Source organism: Muscardinus avellanarius (assembly GCF_963383645.1).
Source record: "Muscardinus avellanarius genome assembly, chromosome: 16".
NCBI lineage: Eukaryota > Metazoa > Chordata > Mammalia > Rodentia > Gliridae > Muscardinus > Muscardinus avellanarius.
The window spans coordinates 44,923,921-44,940,162 of NC_137802.1; the positions used below are offsets into that span (position 1 = coordinate 44,923,921).

General features: G+C 46.3%; 1 protein-coding gene across 3 annotated transcripts in view; it reads right to left on the reverse strand.

Moving 5' to 3' along the window:
- The window catches only part of ACSF2 (acyl-CoA synthetase family member 2), a gene marked incomplete at both ends in the record, with an annotated part of 46,592 nt that extends 30,572 nt beyond the window's left edge, over positions 1 to 16,020 (reverse strand). For all 3 annotated transcript variants that reach the window (XM_080712946.1, XM_080712945.1, XM_080712944.1), the window contains one exon: positions 15,893 to 16,020. In XM_080712946.1, the coding sequence (XP_080569072.1) occupies positions 15,893 to 16,020 (128 nt within the window). The remainder of the gene's footprint in view (positions 1 to 15,892) is intronic.
- Between the last annotated feature and the right edge of the window lie 222 nt (positions 16,021 to 16,242).

Here is a 16,242-nt window from a genome sequence, read left to right on the forward strand (position 1 = left end):
CTTAGTAAGGCCCTCTGCAACTAAGTGAGACCCTTTTTCAAAATAAAGAATAAAAAATAGGGCTGGGGGTGTAGCTCTGAGGCAGAATGCCCCTGGGTTCCATCCCCAGTACCGCAAAAAAAAAAAAAAAAAGTACTGATGTTACACCTGCAACTTATTTATCTATTTATTTATTTATTGCAGCACTAGGAGTGAAACGCAGAGGCATTCTACCTTCAAGCTTCACCCCTCAGCCCTATTTTTTATTTTTATTTTATATTTTTGGTGGTACTGGGGGTGGAACCCAGAGGCTTTCTACCTCTGGGCTGTACTCCCAGACCTTTTTTATATTTGGAAATAGGGTCTCACTGAGTTGCTGAGAGCCTCACTAAGTAGCTGAGGCTGGCTTCGAACCCGTGCGATCCTCCTGTCTCAGCCTCTTGTCTCAGCCTCCTAAGTGCTGGGATTACAAATGTGTGCCACCATGCCCGGCTTATATTTTTGTTTTTGAAACGGTTTCATAGCTGGATGTTGTGGCACATGCTTGTAATCCCCATACTTGGGAGGCTGAGACAGGAGGTTCATAGGTTCATAGCCAACATCAGCAATGTAGGCTTTCCATAGCTTAGTGAGCCCCTGATTCAAAAAGTAAAAAATAAATTAATAAAATAGGACTGAGGGTGTAGCTCAGAGGTAGCCCCTGGGTTCAATCACCAGTACCACAAGAAAGGAGAAAGAATGAAAGAAAGAAAGAAAGAAAGAAAGAAAGAAAGAAAGAAAGAAAGAAAGAAAGAAAGAAGAAAGAGAGAAGAAAGGAAGGAAAGGAGGGAAGGAGGAAGGAAGGAAGGAAGGAAGGAAGGAAGGAAGGAAGGAAGGAAGGAAGGAAAGGCCGGGCGTGGTGGCGCACACTTGTAATCCCTGAGTTTGGGAGGTGGAGACAAGAGAATCACGTAGGTTCGAAGCCAGCCTCTCTGGTTTAAAGAAACCCTGTTTCCAAATTAAAAAAATATAAAATAGGTCTGGGAGTGTAGCCCGAGAAGGGTTCCATCCCCAGTACCACCAGGAAGGAAGGAAGGAAGGAAGGAAGGAAGGAAGGAAGGAAGGAAGGAAGGAAGGAAGGAAAGAAAAGGAGGGAGGGAGGAAGTGAGGAAGAAAGAAAGGAAAGGAACAGGGTTTTACTAAGTTGCTGAGGCTATCCTCAAACCTGCGATCCTCTCTTCTCAGCCTCCCAAGTACTAGGACCTGTCTGATATTGTAATAAATGAAAAGTTATTGGAGGGGAAACCTAACAAATCAGTAATCCTCTGCCCAGTGCACATAGCTGTCTTTCTAGAGGAGTTCCATTCACAGATCCGTGGCAGGTATTTTTGTCTCTTTCCTCCCAGACAGTCCTAGATAGCAGCTTCAGCTCACTGAGACCTGGTCCCAGCAACCTGAGCCAATGAGTGTTCTTGCTGGCTTTGTGCAATCAGGAAGAGGTTATCCCAGGATACCTGGAGCAGGGATGGTAACAAATGCTTAAAGCCTGGGGCTGCATCGGTGATGGAGCGCCAGCTGTGCTGGAGGCTGGGTTCAATCCCCAGCAATGAAAAAAAGAAAAACCTACAAGTTCCCTGATTAGAAAAGATTGATGAAACAGCTATTCATTTCAACATAAAAACAAGAATGATTGATAAAACAGCACGTTGGCAAGGATGTGGAGAAGTGGAGCAGAGTGTAAATTGGGACAAGACTTCTTTAGAGGACAAGCCCAGGAGCCATGAAGGGACAGGTCCCGGCATCCCTAGGCTGACTGGCCTCCTTCCCCAGCCCGACTGGAGCTCCTGGGAACTGGAGAGGGAGGCTGGCCACAAATCAAGATGCATTCATGTGTCAGCGTTTCCAGAAAACTTCCTAAAGAGATTTCAAAAGAAAAGAACCTTCAAGGTCCCGGCGGTTGGTAGCAAATTCTTTTCTTATTCCCAATGAATATTCAACTTGTACTACATCTGGCATTTAAGTTTTGTTTTGTTTTGCAGTACTGGGGATGGAACCCAGGGGCATTCTACCTCCGAGCTACACCCCTAGCCCTGTTTTTTATTCTTTATTTTGAAACAGGGTCTCACTGAGTTGCAAAGAGCCTCACTAAGTAGCCGAGGGAGGCTGTCCGTGAACCAAAATCCTACTGTCTCAGCCTCCCAAGCGCTGGGTAAAAGCGTTAGCCACCACGCCTGGCTCCCAGCCCTATTTTTTTATTCTTTATTTTGAAACAAGGTCTCACTGTGTTGCAAAGGGCCTCACTAAGTAGCTGAGGCTGTCCGGGTATCACGATCCTCCTGTCTCAGCCTCCCAAATGCTGGGATTACAAAGTGTGCACCACCACACTCAGCTCCGATTTTATTTCTTATTTGGAAATAGGGCTTTGTATTTTTTTTTTTTTTTAGAAAAAGCTCTCTAATTTGTATATACATCAGACTCATTAATCTGGATCCCTTCTGATTGGGTGATATCTATTAACATTTTGAATATATATGCCTGGCCAAGCCTCACAAGATCTGGACAGAAAACGTGAGCTGGCTGGTCCGGGGAACCCAAGTGGGAGAACCGTGGCATTCTATGGCATCCAGGGCTGACAATTAAAGCCAGGGACTAGGAGTCACTGCGGACACAGAGTACACAGATCTGATAAGTAGAGCTGGGTGCTGAGTAACCACCTGAAATAGGATAATTGCAAATGTCTAAGCAAACAGACTGAAAGAGAGACGGTGTTGGTTTAGCCTTCTGTACATAGTACCTGCAGGGTGAAGGTTCTTGGAACTTATGGCAGAGGCTGGTGGGTAGACCTGACCTGACCCCTGCAGGAGGAGGTCCTGGGCAAGTTTTCCTAGTCCTTTCAAGGAGCCACTGGGGGAGAAGGATGGGCAAGACTGGTCTGGGCCCACATTGCTACAGGAACGTCTTCCCGTCTGAGGTCAACTACTGCTTCCCTGGGAGGGTGGCACGCCAGCTGCAGCCATCATTTGGAAATGAAATTGAAAGTAACATCTTATGTGGTTGCAAGTCGTGGACTAACACTGACCTTTGTCCCTTCCCCCTACTGGTATCTGATGCAAGGCTGGTTCTCAGATCCTAAGGAAAGCATACACCATCAGCAAGGCTAAAAGAAAAGCAAATGGAAGCCAGGCGTGGTGGCCCACGCTTGTAATCCCGGCATTCGGGAGGCTGAGGCTGGAGGATCGCGGTTCGTGGACAGCCTCAGCTACTTAGTGAGGCCCTCTGCAACTCAGTGAGACGCTGTTTCAAAATTAAGAATAAAAAATAGGGCAGGGGGTGTAGCTCGGAGGTCAAATGCCTCTGGGTTCCATCCCCAGACCTGCAAAAAAAAAAAAAAAAAAAAAAAGACAAGCAAATGGCCTGAGCCTAACATTTTAATTACATATAAATGCACATATGTATGATACAAAGGATTAATACTAAGCCTGAATTTTAAAAACCCACAGATCAGCTGAGCAAAGTGGTGACCACCTATAATCCCAGCCTCACAGGAGGCTGAGGCAGGAGAATGGCAAGTTTAAGCCCAGCCTGGGTAACTTAGTGAGACCCTGCTTCAAAATTAACAATAAAAATTGCTGGATGAGCCAGGCATGATGGTGTACACCAGGAATCCCAGTACTTGGGAATCTGAGACAAGAGGATAGCAGGTTCAAGGACAGTGCCAGCAACCTGTTGAAACCCTGTTTCAAAACAAGAAATAAAAGCTGGGCGTGATACTGCACTCTTGTGTTCCCAGTACTTGGGAGTCCGAGACAGGAGGATCATAGGTTCGAGACCAGCCTCAGCAATTAAGTGAGGCGCTCCACAACTTAGTAAGACTCTGTTTCAAAATAAAGAATAAGAGCTGAGCATGGTGGTGTATGCTTGTGATCCCAGTACTTGGGAGAATCCCAGTACTTGGGAGGCTGAGACAGGATCGCAGGTTCCCAGCCAGCCTCAGCTACTTAGGCCCTCTGCAACTTAATGAAACCCTGTTTCCAAATAAAAAACAGGGCTGGGAAGGTGACTCGGAGATAGAATGCCTCTGGGTTCCATCCCCAGTGCCACAAAAAGAAAAAAGGGCTGGGGGTGTGTAGCTTAGAGGTAGAATGGCCCTAGGTTCAATCCCCAGGACCATAAAACGGGGCGGGGGGGGGGGGCTGGGCATGATGGCACACACTTGTGATCCCATGATCCCAGTATAGGTGTTAATTTAGTGAGACCCTGTTTCAAACTAAAACTGTAAGAAGGTTGACTGAGATTGTAGCTCAGAGGTAGAATACTCTTCCAGTTTCAATTTCCAGTGAGAGCGCTTCCCAGGGCTCAACAACTTAGTGAGATGCTGTTTCAAACTAAAAAATAAAAAGGGTTGTAGCTAGGAAGTAGAACGCCCCTGAGTTCAGTCTCCAGTACTCCCCCCTCATCCCTGCCTGCCTGCCAAAAAGAAAAAAAAAGAGTGCTCACAGAACACACGAACAATAAACACTTCAAGAAAAGCTGAAGTGTCCCGCCCACCACGGAGCAGCTTCGAGGGAGCACGGTTCCCCAAGGGAGTCCCAGTGGATGCGTCCGCAGAAGTCCCAAGGGCAGCCTCAGTGAGAACAGAAGGAAAGGGAAGATCAAGTGACCAGTCCAGAGAAAGCTGAAGGAGCAAAATTAAAAGCAAGGAAGCCTCCCCTGGCACAAAAGCCTGGAGGTTCCGATTTTCTTAAGGGAAGCAATTTCAGAGAGAGCAAAAGCTGCGTAGATTGTGGGGGAATGCAACATGGCTAAAGCAAAGACACAGAACAGCAACTTCCTGTAGGGGTCCCAGGCAAGACAGAGGTCACTGGCCACCACAGTGCCCCTCTTAGGGCCTTTCTCATCAGAAACCAGCTCCTGTTGCCAGCAAGCTGGCTGGCTGGTGAAAAGAGCTGACCTGTGTGAGTTTTCTGATTCCCATGATTTCTCCTTAATATGGTAATTATACACTTTTGCTTCCTTTCAGTCACTGAGTCGTTGGAGACTGACGGCTTTGCACTGTAAGGGAATACACGAGCGTAGAGGTTTTGATTAGCTTAACAGTTCACTGACAAAAAGGACATGTTAGAACAGCATGTCATTGACTTGAAAATTTGAAAATAATTGTATATATTACTTAACTCCTAATGCAGGGCTGGTTTCAATAAGTAACAAGTTTTAACAGCTACGGTGTTTTTACTTTTCTTACTTCATTTTTTTTTCTTTTTTTTCTTTTGGTGGTACTGGGGATTGAACCCAGGGGCATTCTACCCCTGAGTCACACCCCCATCCCTATTTTATTTTTATTCTGAAACAGGGTTTAGCTAGGTTAATGACAGTCTCACTATTTGCTGAAGTTGTCCTCGAATCTGTGATCCTCCTGTCTCAGCCTCCCAAATGCTAGGATTACAGGTATGCACCCTCATGCCTGGCTTTCCTTTCTTCATTTTAATTATAGCTTTGCGTGCTACTCTTATTTACTATAACGTTGACTTCTCCTGTATTTTCATTTTGAATTTTGTAAAACAGAAGTTTAAGGCCACAAATTGGAAGACAGGTCACATGATTCAAACACAAGAGATGAGGTGCCAAAAGATTTGTATACTGTGCTTCAATTTGAAAAGTCTTAAACCTGTTTCAGCTTTAACAATGGGATTTTACTTGGGCAATATTTGCCCATTCTGATGTAACTTATGTGACTTCAGTGCTTAAGAGCTGCTGTTGAAGCTAGTATTCTTATTCAATGGGTGTGTGGGGAATCCTGGGGATTGAACCCAAGGGCATTCTACATCCAAGCTACACTCCCATCCCCATTTTATTTTTTTAATTCATTCATTCATTATTTATTTATTTTTCAGTACTTCTGAGCTATACCCCCAGCCAATATATATATATAATTTTTTTTGTGGTACTGGGGGTGGAACCCAGAGGCTTTCTACCTCCAGGCTATACTCCCAGACCTTTTTTTAATATATATTATTTGGAAACAGGGTCTCACTAAGTTTCTGAAAGCTTCACTAAGCTGAGGCTAGTTTCGAACCTGTGTGATCCTCCTGTCTCAGCCTCCCAAGCGCAGGGATTACAAGCGTGCGCCACCACGCCCGGCTCCCCAGCCCTATATTTTTTTAAGTCTTTATTTTGAAACAGCGTCTCACTAAGTAGCTGAGGCTGGCCGTGAACCTGCGATCCTCCTATCCCTGCCTCCTTGATATTACAGGTGGGCACCACCACTCATTAATATTTTACTTTTGTTGTTGTTGTTGTTTTTTGCAGTACTGGGTAGGGGCATTCTACCTTCAAGCTACACCCCCAGCCCTATTTTTTTATTCTTTATCTTGAAACAGGGTGACACTAAGTTGAGGAAGGCCTCACCAAGTAGCTGAGGCCGGCAGTGAACATGAGATCCTCCATTCTCAGACTCACAAGTACTGGGATTGCTAGCCCCGGCTACCATATCCAGCTATTTTACATTCTTAACAAATGTAAACTTTACAGACCAAGTGATACAATGTATTGCTTATGAACTCAGAATTGCACTTGAACTACTTTAGAAGGGGAAGAGGAACTCCATACCTGTAGTCCCAGTATATGGGAGACTAAAACAGGAAGACCACAAATTCAAGGCCAGCTTAGTGAGGCTCTCAGCAATTTAGCAAGACTCTTTAAGATAAAAGCTAGGTGTGGTGGTGCACACTCATAATCCCAGTACTTGGGAGGCTGAGACAGGAAAACAGGAGGATTGCAGGTTCACAGCCAGCCTGTTACTTAGTGAGGTCCTCTGCAATTTAGTGAGACCCTGTTTCAAAAAAATAAAGAGTAAAAAATAGGGCTGGGAGGTAGCTCAGAAGTAGAATGTCGCTGGGTTCAATCCCCAGTATCAAAAAACATTTTTTTTTAATTTAAAAGGGACTGGGTTATAGCTCAGGGGTGAAATGCCCTTGGATTTAATACCTAGTACTGAAAAAGAAAAGAAAGACAAGTACGTAGGCCAGGTGACATGATTTATGTCTTTAATCTCAGCAGCTCAGAAGGATCACAAGTTTGAGTTAGTCAGTACAACTTAATGAGACCCTATCTCAAAATAAAAAGTAATAAGCCGGGCATGGTGGCACATACCTGTAATTCAAATACTTGATAAACCGAGACAGGAGAATTGCTGGTTCGAGGATAGCCTCAGCAAAACTGTGAGACTCTCATCCACCTAGCAAGACCCCTATTTCAGAACAAAAAATAAAAAGGGCTTGGGTGTAGTTTGGAAGTAGAATGCCCCTGGATTCAATCCCCGGTACCATACACACTCAAAAGTAATTGGGCTAAACTGGGTATGGTGGCACATGCTTGTAATCCCAGCATTCAGGAGGCGGAGACAGGAGGATCAGGTTCGCCTCAGCTACTTAGAGAGGTCCTTTGCAACTCAGTAAGACCCTGTTTCAAAATAAAGAATAAAAAATAGGGCTGGGGTAAGCCGGGCGTGGTGGCGCACGCTTGTAATCCCCGCGCTTGGGAGGCAGAGACAGGAGGATCACGCAGGTTCGAAGCCAGCCGCGCGCGCTGGCTTAGGAGACCCTGTTTCCAAATAAAAATGTAAAAAATAGGTCTGGGAGTGTAGCCCAGAGGTAGAAGGGCTTCCAAGAACCCCAGTACCGCAAAAAAAAAAAAAAAAAAAATAGGGCTGGGGTATAGCTCGGAGGTAGAATGTCCCTGGGTTCCACCCCCCCCCCCAAAAAAAGTAATTGGGCTAGCCGGGCATGGTGGCACATGCCTGTAATCCCAGTAATTGGGAGGTTGAGACAGGAGGATTGCAGGTTTGTGACCAGCCTGAGAAACTTAGTGAGGCCTTTTGCAATTTAGTGAGACCCTATTTCAAAATTAAAAAAAAAATAATAATATAGAGTTTGGGGTATAGCTCAAAGGTAGAGTGCCCCTGAGTTCAATCCCCAGCTTAAAAAAGAAAAAAAAAGCCGGGCATCGTAGCGCACACTTGTAATCCCAGCGCTTCAGAGGCTGAGACAGGAGGATCGCACAGGTTCCAAGCCAGCCTCAGCTACTTAGTGAGACCCTGTTTCCAAATAAAATATATATTTAAAAAAATAGGTCTGGGAGTGTAACTCAGGGGTAGAAAGCCCCTGGGTTCCATCTCCAGTACCACACACACACACACACACACACACACACACACACACACACACACACAAGCAAGCTGGCTCCACTGTCCAGCAAATTGGCACTCTGAGCAGGAAAAACATTCAGATACTGTTAAGTGAGCCAGTGCAGGGGAAAGCCCTGGCACCTCCCAGCGGGTCTAGTGGAAGTGGGGAAGCAGCGCCTGCTCTAATTAAAACTCTTTGTTTGGACTTTCTGAGTGGAAGATTAGAAATCCCTGAAGTTTTCCTTTCTTTCCCTTACTTTTGCTTGGTTTGAGGTACTGAGGATTGAACGCAGAGCCTTGTGGATGGTACAGAGGTGCTCTCTACCACTGAGCCAACAAGTTTGCTTTTTTTTTTTCCCTTCTGTCTATCATATATTATATATATATATATATATATATATATATATTTTTTTTTTTTTTTTTTTTTTTGTGGTACTGGAGGTGGAATCCAGGGGCCTTCTACCTCCGGGCTACACTCCCATACTTATTTTATATTTTACTTGGAAACAGGGTCTCACTAAGTTGCTGAGAGCCTCACTAAGTAGCTGAGGCTGGCTTCGAACCTATGTGATCCTCCTGTCTCAGCGTGAGTCCATCTGGGGACAGCTGTGGGCCTGTACCATGGGCCTAGGAGAAGCTCTGGCTGGTGACTGGAGCCATGACTGCTGCTCTATGGGCCTGCAGAGCTGAGTCAATGAAGGATGCTTTGGTTTGGAATTGGTGGTCTGCACTGTGATCAGGGGCAAGGCCGACTAGGAGAATTGGGTCAGGCCAGGGAGGAAAGCCCAGCCCCCAGCCTCCTCCCCGCAGCCTGCTGCCTCCCCCACACCCAAAAGCTTGTGGAGGATCAGCTGACCCCACGGCCGAGGCCCACACGCCTCTCCCAGCTCAGGACTAAGGCCTCTCCCAGCTCAGGACTAAGGCGCTCAGAGGGAGAGGTGTGGCCACGGGCTCCCCGGGGAGAGGGCCTGCGTGCTGTGCCTGCCAGAGCTACATTCCTAGCCTGCTGCAAAAACACAGGCATATTGCTGGTGAATTCAGCTCCACAGTGAACACCGAGCCCCTATATTTGCTAGCAGGCACGGAGGGGGTGGTGCTCAGCTCACAGACTCCCCCAACAAGTTTGGCTGGTTTGGGTCAGAGCAGAAAATGAACAAGCAGTACACTACTTGGGGTCCACAAACATTCTCTTAACTGGAGGAATTCTAAAATTGAAATCCGAGAGACAAGGGTCTCCATTAAAGAAACAACAACTCAGCAAGGAAATGACTGAATTTTTTAATGATTACTGTTGCATTAGCTCTTCCCTGTAGTGTTTTATAGTCTTCCCTGATTGCTTGTTTTTTTTTTTAATAGTCCTAATTTTATGTAGTTTTTCAACTAGTTGGATTTTTCTCAAAACCTCTTTTCTTCTTTCTCATCTCCGTTCCTTTCCTTCTCCTTCATCCTTCTTTCTCTCCTCGTGTTTTTTGTCTCCCTTCCCTAACTCTTTTCTTTCTCTTTATCTTCCCCATCTTTTACTATAACTTAGTACCAAGTACACCATCATTAATGCTTAACTTGGCAGCTCATTCTATCTTATTTCTCACTCCCCTTTTCCAGTTGTTAATATAGTTGTAGAGTTCATTATTAGAAAGTTTTAAAAATATGTTTTTGATATATGATGTGCTATTAAGTTACTGCCACATCAGGCAGTTGGTTACTCTCTCCTCTCAGAATAGTACTTAGCACCTTCCTTATGCTGACTGGATGTTATCATGCTCAGATGTAATCCCCAGCTCAGGGTAGATTGTACAGAGGTAAATGCTCACTAAAAGACCCTTGTATAATTAAAGAAGGCAAATCCACCATAACGAATGTACTAACAACTTAGAACCTCTGAAAACCTGAAGAAATAAGCCAACAAGATGCCTCCAGAAGTTTATAAACTCCGATCATTGAACCTGCAGATACAGAAGTAGATGGAACCTTGGACAAATAACTCAAAAAGTTGATTGTTAAAACGATCAATCAAGCCAAGTATAGTGGCATACACTTGGAATCCTAGTACCGGGGATGCTGAGACAGGAGGATCGTGGGTTTGAAGATGGCCCCAGCAAGTAGTGAGACTCTCCATCAGTCTAGCCAGACCGTATTTCCAAATAAGAACTAAAATCAGGCTGGGGTATAGATTGAAGGTAGAATGCCTCTGGGTTGAATTCCTAGTACCACGAAAAAGAAAAAAAGAAAGAAAGAAAGAAAGAAAGAAAGAAAGAAAGAAAGAAAGAAAGAAAGAAAGACCATGATCAAAATATACTCTGAGTCAACATTAAGAGATTAAATTTATTAGCCAGGTGTGGTGGCACACACTTGTAATCCCAGTACTTGGAAGGCTGAGACAAGAGGTTCGTGGACAATCTCAGCTACCCAGTGAGGCCCTCCACAATTTAGTGAGATCCTGTTTCAAAATAAAGAAAAAAAAAAAATAGGGCGAGGAGCCGGGCATGGTGACACAGGCTTGTAATCCCAGCATTCAGGAGGCTGAGAATGGAAGATCACGGTTCGCGGACAGCCTCAGCTACTTAGTGAGGCCCTCTGCAACTCAGTAAGACCCGGTTTCAAAATAAAGAATAAAAAATAGGGCAGAGGGAGTAGCTCGGAGGTCGAATGCCCCTGGGTTCCATCCCCAGACCCACCCACACACACAAAAAAATAGGGTCGAGTGTGTAGCTTGGACGTAGAATGCCCCCCAGTACCATACACAAAAAAAGAGAGAACAAATTTGTTGGACGCTATGGGATATGTCTGTAATACCAGTACTTGGGAGGCTGAGACAGGAGAATTCAAGTTCAATGCCAACACATGGTAACTTAAAGAGATTCTCTGTGTGTGTGTGTGTGTGTGTGTGTGTGTGTGTGTGTGTGTTACTGGGGATGAAACTCAGGGACATTCTACCTCTGAGCTATACCTCCATCACATTTATTTATTTATTTATTTATTTATTTATTTATTTATTTATTATGATACTGGGATGGAACCCAGGGGCATTCTACATCTGAGCCACACTCCCAGCCCTATTTTTTATTCAATATTTTGAAACAGGGTCTCACTGAGTTGCAAAAAGCTTCACTAAGTAGTAGCTGAGGCTGTCTGGGAACTGCGATCCTCTGGTCTCATCCTCTCAAACTGGGATTACAAGTGTACACACCCGGCCTCCTATTTCATATTTTTAAATATTTTAAAAATATTTCATATTTTTAAAAATAGGGCTGGGGGTGTACTTCAGAGGCTCATCACCCACAGATTCAAAACCCAGTACCACAAAAGGGAGAAAGAGACAGACAGATAGACAGACAGACAGACAGACAGACAGACAGACGAGCCAAACATAAGGCTCATAACAATTGGGGAAGAGATACAGGCAAATGGCATTGAAAATGTATTCAGAGTCAAGCGTGATGGCACATGCCTGTAATCCCCAAACTTGGGAGGCTGAGACAGGAGGATCTCAGGTTTAAACACAGCCTTGGCAATGTAGCAAGACTCTCAGCAACCTAGTGAGACCCTGTTTGGAAAAAAATAGGGCTGGGGGTGTAGCTCAGTGAGGTAGAGTGCCCCTGCATTCATTCAATTCCCAGTATGAGAGAGAGAGAGAGAGAGAGAGAGAGAGAGAGAGAGAGAAGGAAGAAGAAGAAGAAGAAGAAGAAGAAGAAGAAGAAGAAGAAGAAGAAGAAGAAGAAGAAGAAAGGAGAAGGAGGAGGAGGAAGAGAAGGAGGAGGAGGAGGAAGAGAAGGAGGAGGAGGAGGAGGAAGAGAAGGAGGAGGGGGAGGAGGAGGGGGAGGAGGAGGAGGAGGAGGAAGAGGAGGAGAAAGAGGAGGAGAAGGAAAAAATAAAAAAGCTGGCACGGTGGTACATGCAGTACTTGGGAGTGTAATCCCAGGAGTCAGCCTCAGCAATTTAGTGAGGGGCCTTTTGCAACTTGGTGAGATCCTGTTTCCACATATAAAATAGGGCTGGGGGTATAGCTCCAAGGTAGAATGCCCCTGGGTTCAATCCCCAGTACCACAAACAAAATAAATAAATGCATTCGTTCATTTAGTCATTCATTCATTTTAAAAATGAGGTGAGGATGTAGCTCAGTGGTAGAGCACTTGCCTAGCATGTATGAGGTTCTGGGTTTGATCCCAGTGCTGCAAAATAGAAAAGTGAGCTGTCCCTGGCCTGGAGTGTCTGTCTCACCATGTGATTTCCTCTGTCATACTTGACCCAGTGGGGAGGCCTTCAGTAAATGCTGAGCTGTCGGTGCCCGCGCTTGGACTTCCCAGCCCCCAAGCATGAGCTAAATGAACCTTTATTCCTTTGCTCAGCCTTTGCTCTTCAATTATAGCAACAAAAAACAAAGTAAAGCAATTAGAATTCAGTGAACTACACACTGAAGATCAGTGTAAATGTCCTACATGCGATTATAACACAAAGTGCAGTGATCACCACCGGACATAATCTCCCCTAAGAAATCTACAGGCTATGAAAGTCTCAGACTACAAAGAACTCCCGAGTTCTAAGAGCTACAATAAAGATTTTGAACAAGATATTCTATTGGAGCTGGGAGTGGTAGTGCACGCCTGTAATCCCAGTACTGGGGATTACTGGGGAGGCTGAGACAGGAGGATTGCAGGTTCACAGCCAGTCTCAGCAATTTAGCGAGATCCTATTCCAAAATAAAATATATATATTTAGCTGGATGTGGTAGTGGTACACTTATAATCCCAGTACTTGGGAGTCTGAAACAGGAGGATCATAGGTTTGCAACCAGCCTCAGCAACTTGGTGAGGCCCTGTTTCAAAATAAAATATATGTTTAGCTAAGCATGGTGGTGCATGCCTGTAATCTCAGTACTTGGGAAGCTGAGACAGAAGAATCATAGGTTCAAGACCAGTCCCAGCAGTGTAATACAGCCCTCTGCAACTTTGTGAGACCATGTTTCAAAATAAAAGATAAAATAGGGCTGAGAGTGCAGCTCAGAAGTATAATGCCAAGCCAGGCGTGGTGGCGCACACTTGTAATCCCAGCATTTGGGAGGCTGAGACCGGAGGATCGAGGTTCACGGACAGCCTCAGCTACTTAGTGAGGCCCTCCGCAACTTAGTGAGACTCTGTTTCAAAATAGAGAATTAAAAACAGGGCAGGGGGTATATCTTGGAGTTCGACTGCCATTAAGTTCCATCCCCAGATCCGCAAAAAATAAAATAAAATAAAAAATAGGGCTGGGGGTGCCTCTTGGAGGTAGACTGCCCCTGGGTTCCATCCCCAGTATTGAAAAGAAAAGAAAAGAAGTAGAATGTCCAGGGTTCAATCCCTAGCAACACACACACACACACACACACACACACACACACACATTCTATTGGTGGAGGTTTCCAATATCAGCATCTCAAATAGAATCACTGGTGTATGTGTATTTGTTGGTTTATAGAGAAACACACAAGAAGTTATTATTTGGGTCCAGCAAACTCAGGAAGCTATTCTCAGATTCCAGGGTCATCCATGATGCAGGTTTTCCCCTGAGATGCTCGTACAAAGCCCAGGAGCCAGGAGTGCGGCCAGTGCAAGACACACAATCTCTTGGTAGAACTGCTAAGGTGTATACAAGATCTAGAGCTTAGCTTTCTAGAACCAGCCCTGCCTTAAAGGAAAGGCTCAGACAAGAGCAAGCTTTTCCCATCCAAACAGCAAGTAACTCTATTAGCAGCAAAGGAACTGGATTCTGGTTAGGTAATATTCCCCATGTCCCATAACCTAGAGGTAGAGGAGCCAGAGCTATCACTCAAGATAGTTTGGCTTCAAAGTTACTACTCTTTGCTGTCAGCAAAACCAGGGATCTGAAGTAACAGGCAGCAGGAAAAGAGCTACAGGTGACCATATCAGAAAGGGTAGAGATCAAAAGTCCAGAACCTTCCACACCATAGTACCTGGAACACCACACAGCGATCACCTTGATTTTTTCTTTCTTTTGCACTAGCATGCAAGTTCTAGAAGGCTGAGGTGTATGGCCTTGTACCCACAACACCCACTAAGTGTTTAACAACGCAAATTCTCAGAAATGTTGGTTAAACAGTTTGAGACATCTGAGGCTTCTAAAATGGAAATTAGGGGAAAAATCAGACAAAATCACCACTGTCAGCTGGTAAGGGCACAGTGGTCCAGGACCACTGTAATCACAACAGCTAAAAGGAAAGAAAGGAATAGAAAGAAGTTAGGCCAAACACTCAGAAAGTTGGACGGTAGGAATTAAACCCAGAAACATTCCATCTCTGAGCTATACCCCCAGCCCTTTTTATTTTTTCATTTGGAAACAGGGTCTCACTAGGTTGCTGAGAGGCTTGCTATATCGCTGAGGTTGGTCTTGAACTTTTGATCCTCCCAAGTACTGGGATTACAGGCATGTGCCCTCATGCCTGGCTTAGGAAATCTCTGTCTCTTTCTGATACAGACAATTCCTTTGAGGCCTGGTTCCCCTTACCCCCACCCCCACCCCGGGTCACGGGCCTGGAACAGGTAAGTGATTTGCTTCGTTCACATAAAAAATGTCAAAGGTCAGGAATATTACTATGTGGCCCGGTTTGGGATCATAAATGACGTATACTTTGGATGGTCATTTTTCTTAGGGGCTGGGATGGCCACTTTCCTTAGAGGCCTCACAGCCTAAGAGAGGGACATCAGGGAGAGCAAAGGAGAGGCTTGGAGCCAGGGGTGGGGGAGGCTGAGCTAGCCTAGGAAGGCATGGAAGGGAGTGTCACGGCTAGAAAAGCACCCAGCTTCCTTCATCCATCTGCTGACCAGACTCGATCCCCTCTGTTTTCTCAGGGAATGAGGCCAACTGATATTAAATGTTCTCTAGCTTCCAGGGAGCCGAACAAATTAAAAAAACGTGATCATGGAGTTCTGGCCTAAAAGAAATTCATTTCTCCCTTGAACTGCTCTACCTAACTTTTTGTTTGTTTTTGAAAATACCAAATTGAATCCTGTAAGGTTTCTTCTCCCCTTTCCACACCCAGGCCCATACCTCCTAGGGTATAAAACGTGGTGTCTGGACCACAGATTTATTAGTACTTGGCCTTTGCTGGGTGGCAGGGCGGGGTCAGTGGCACATAGGCCAAGCCCCTGCTGGGTGCTGGCAGTAACACCTCCACTGATCTCAAGGGAGAGCCAGGTCCACCTCACCAAGGCCCTTCCCATGTGCAGCCTCTGGGTTCTCCTGGTGGCTTACTTAGACTGTCTGTCTGCCCCATCCCACCCCTGTGCTGAGGACTGGAGCGGGTGACAAGAAGAACAGTTTATCAGCTGCTGATGAGGACAGTGAAACTGCTTAGTTTAGTGCCCCCAGTGAACTCTGGGGCTGATCCCAAGTTTATCCCTGAAGGAGGTCCAGTGCAGAGACAGTCGTGGGGCACAGTCCAGGAGAGATGGCTAAAGGCCAAGCTCCTGGCCTCCTGTGTCCATACAGGGAAGAATCGAGTAGTCCTGGATTAGAACTTGAAATGGGTGCAGATCCACTGCACCCACTAGCCATGGCTCCAGTCCCAGGCCAGACCAGCTTTTCCGGTTCCCTAGTGCTAGAACACGGGTGGGGTTCCTTCTCCCCCAGTGAATCCATCCAAGGGCGGCCCAGGCAGCGGGCCTCGCAGCAGCAGACCCCGGTTCCCTTTCCAAGCTCTGCAGGACACTCCAGTTTCCTTCCGGGGGACGCCCCCTTTCCCTCTTCCCGGCCCGGTACCTGAGCGCGCGGACAGGCTGCAACTTCACGTCCTGCCAACCCCGAGAGAGGACCGCCCGGGCCCCCTGCACCCCCAGGCTCCCGGCGCACAGCCTCCCGAGGCGTCCCATCCCGACAGAAACAGCCATGGTTCTCTCCGCTGCGCTTCCCAGCCCGCCCCGCCCGCCGGGAGTAAACTTTTAAAGCAAGCCAAGGCGGGGCGAGCGCCGAGCAGGCGGGGAGGCGGGAAGGGTCGCCTCTGCCTATGGGGTGCAGAGGACTGGGGCCGGGCGGGGCGGGGCGAGACGAGGAGGTGGCGACTCGGTGCCCAGAGCCACCCCGGAGTCGGACCCGCGGTCCTCCCCGCCCAC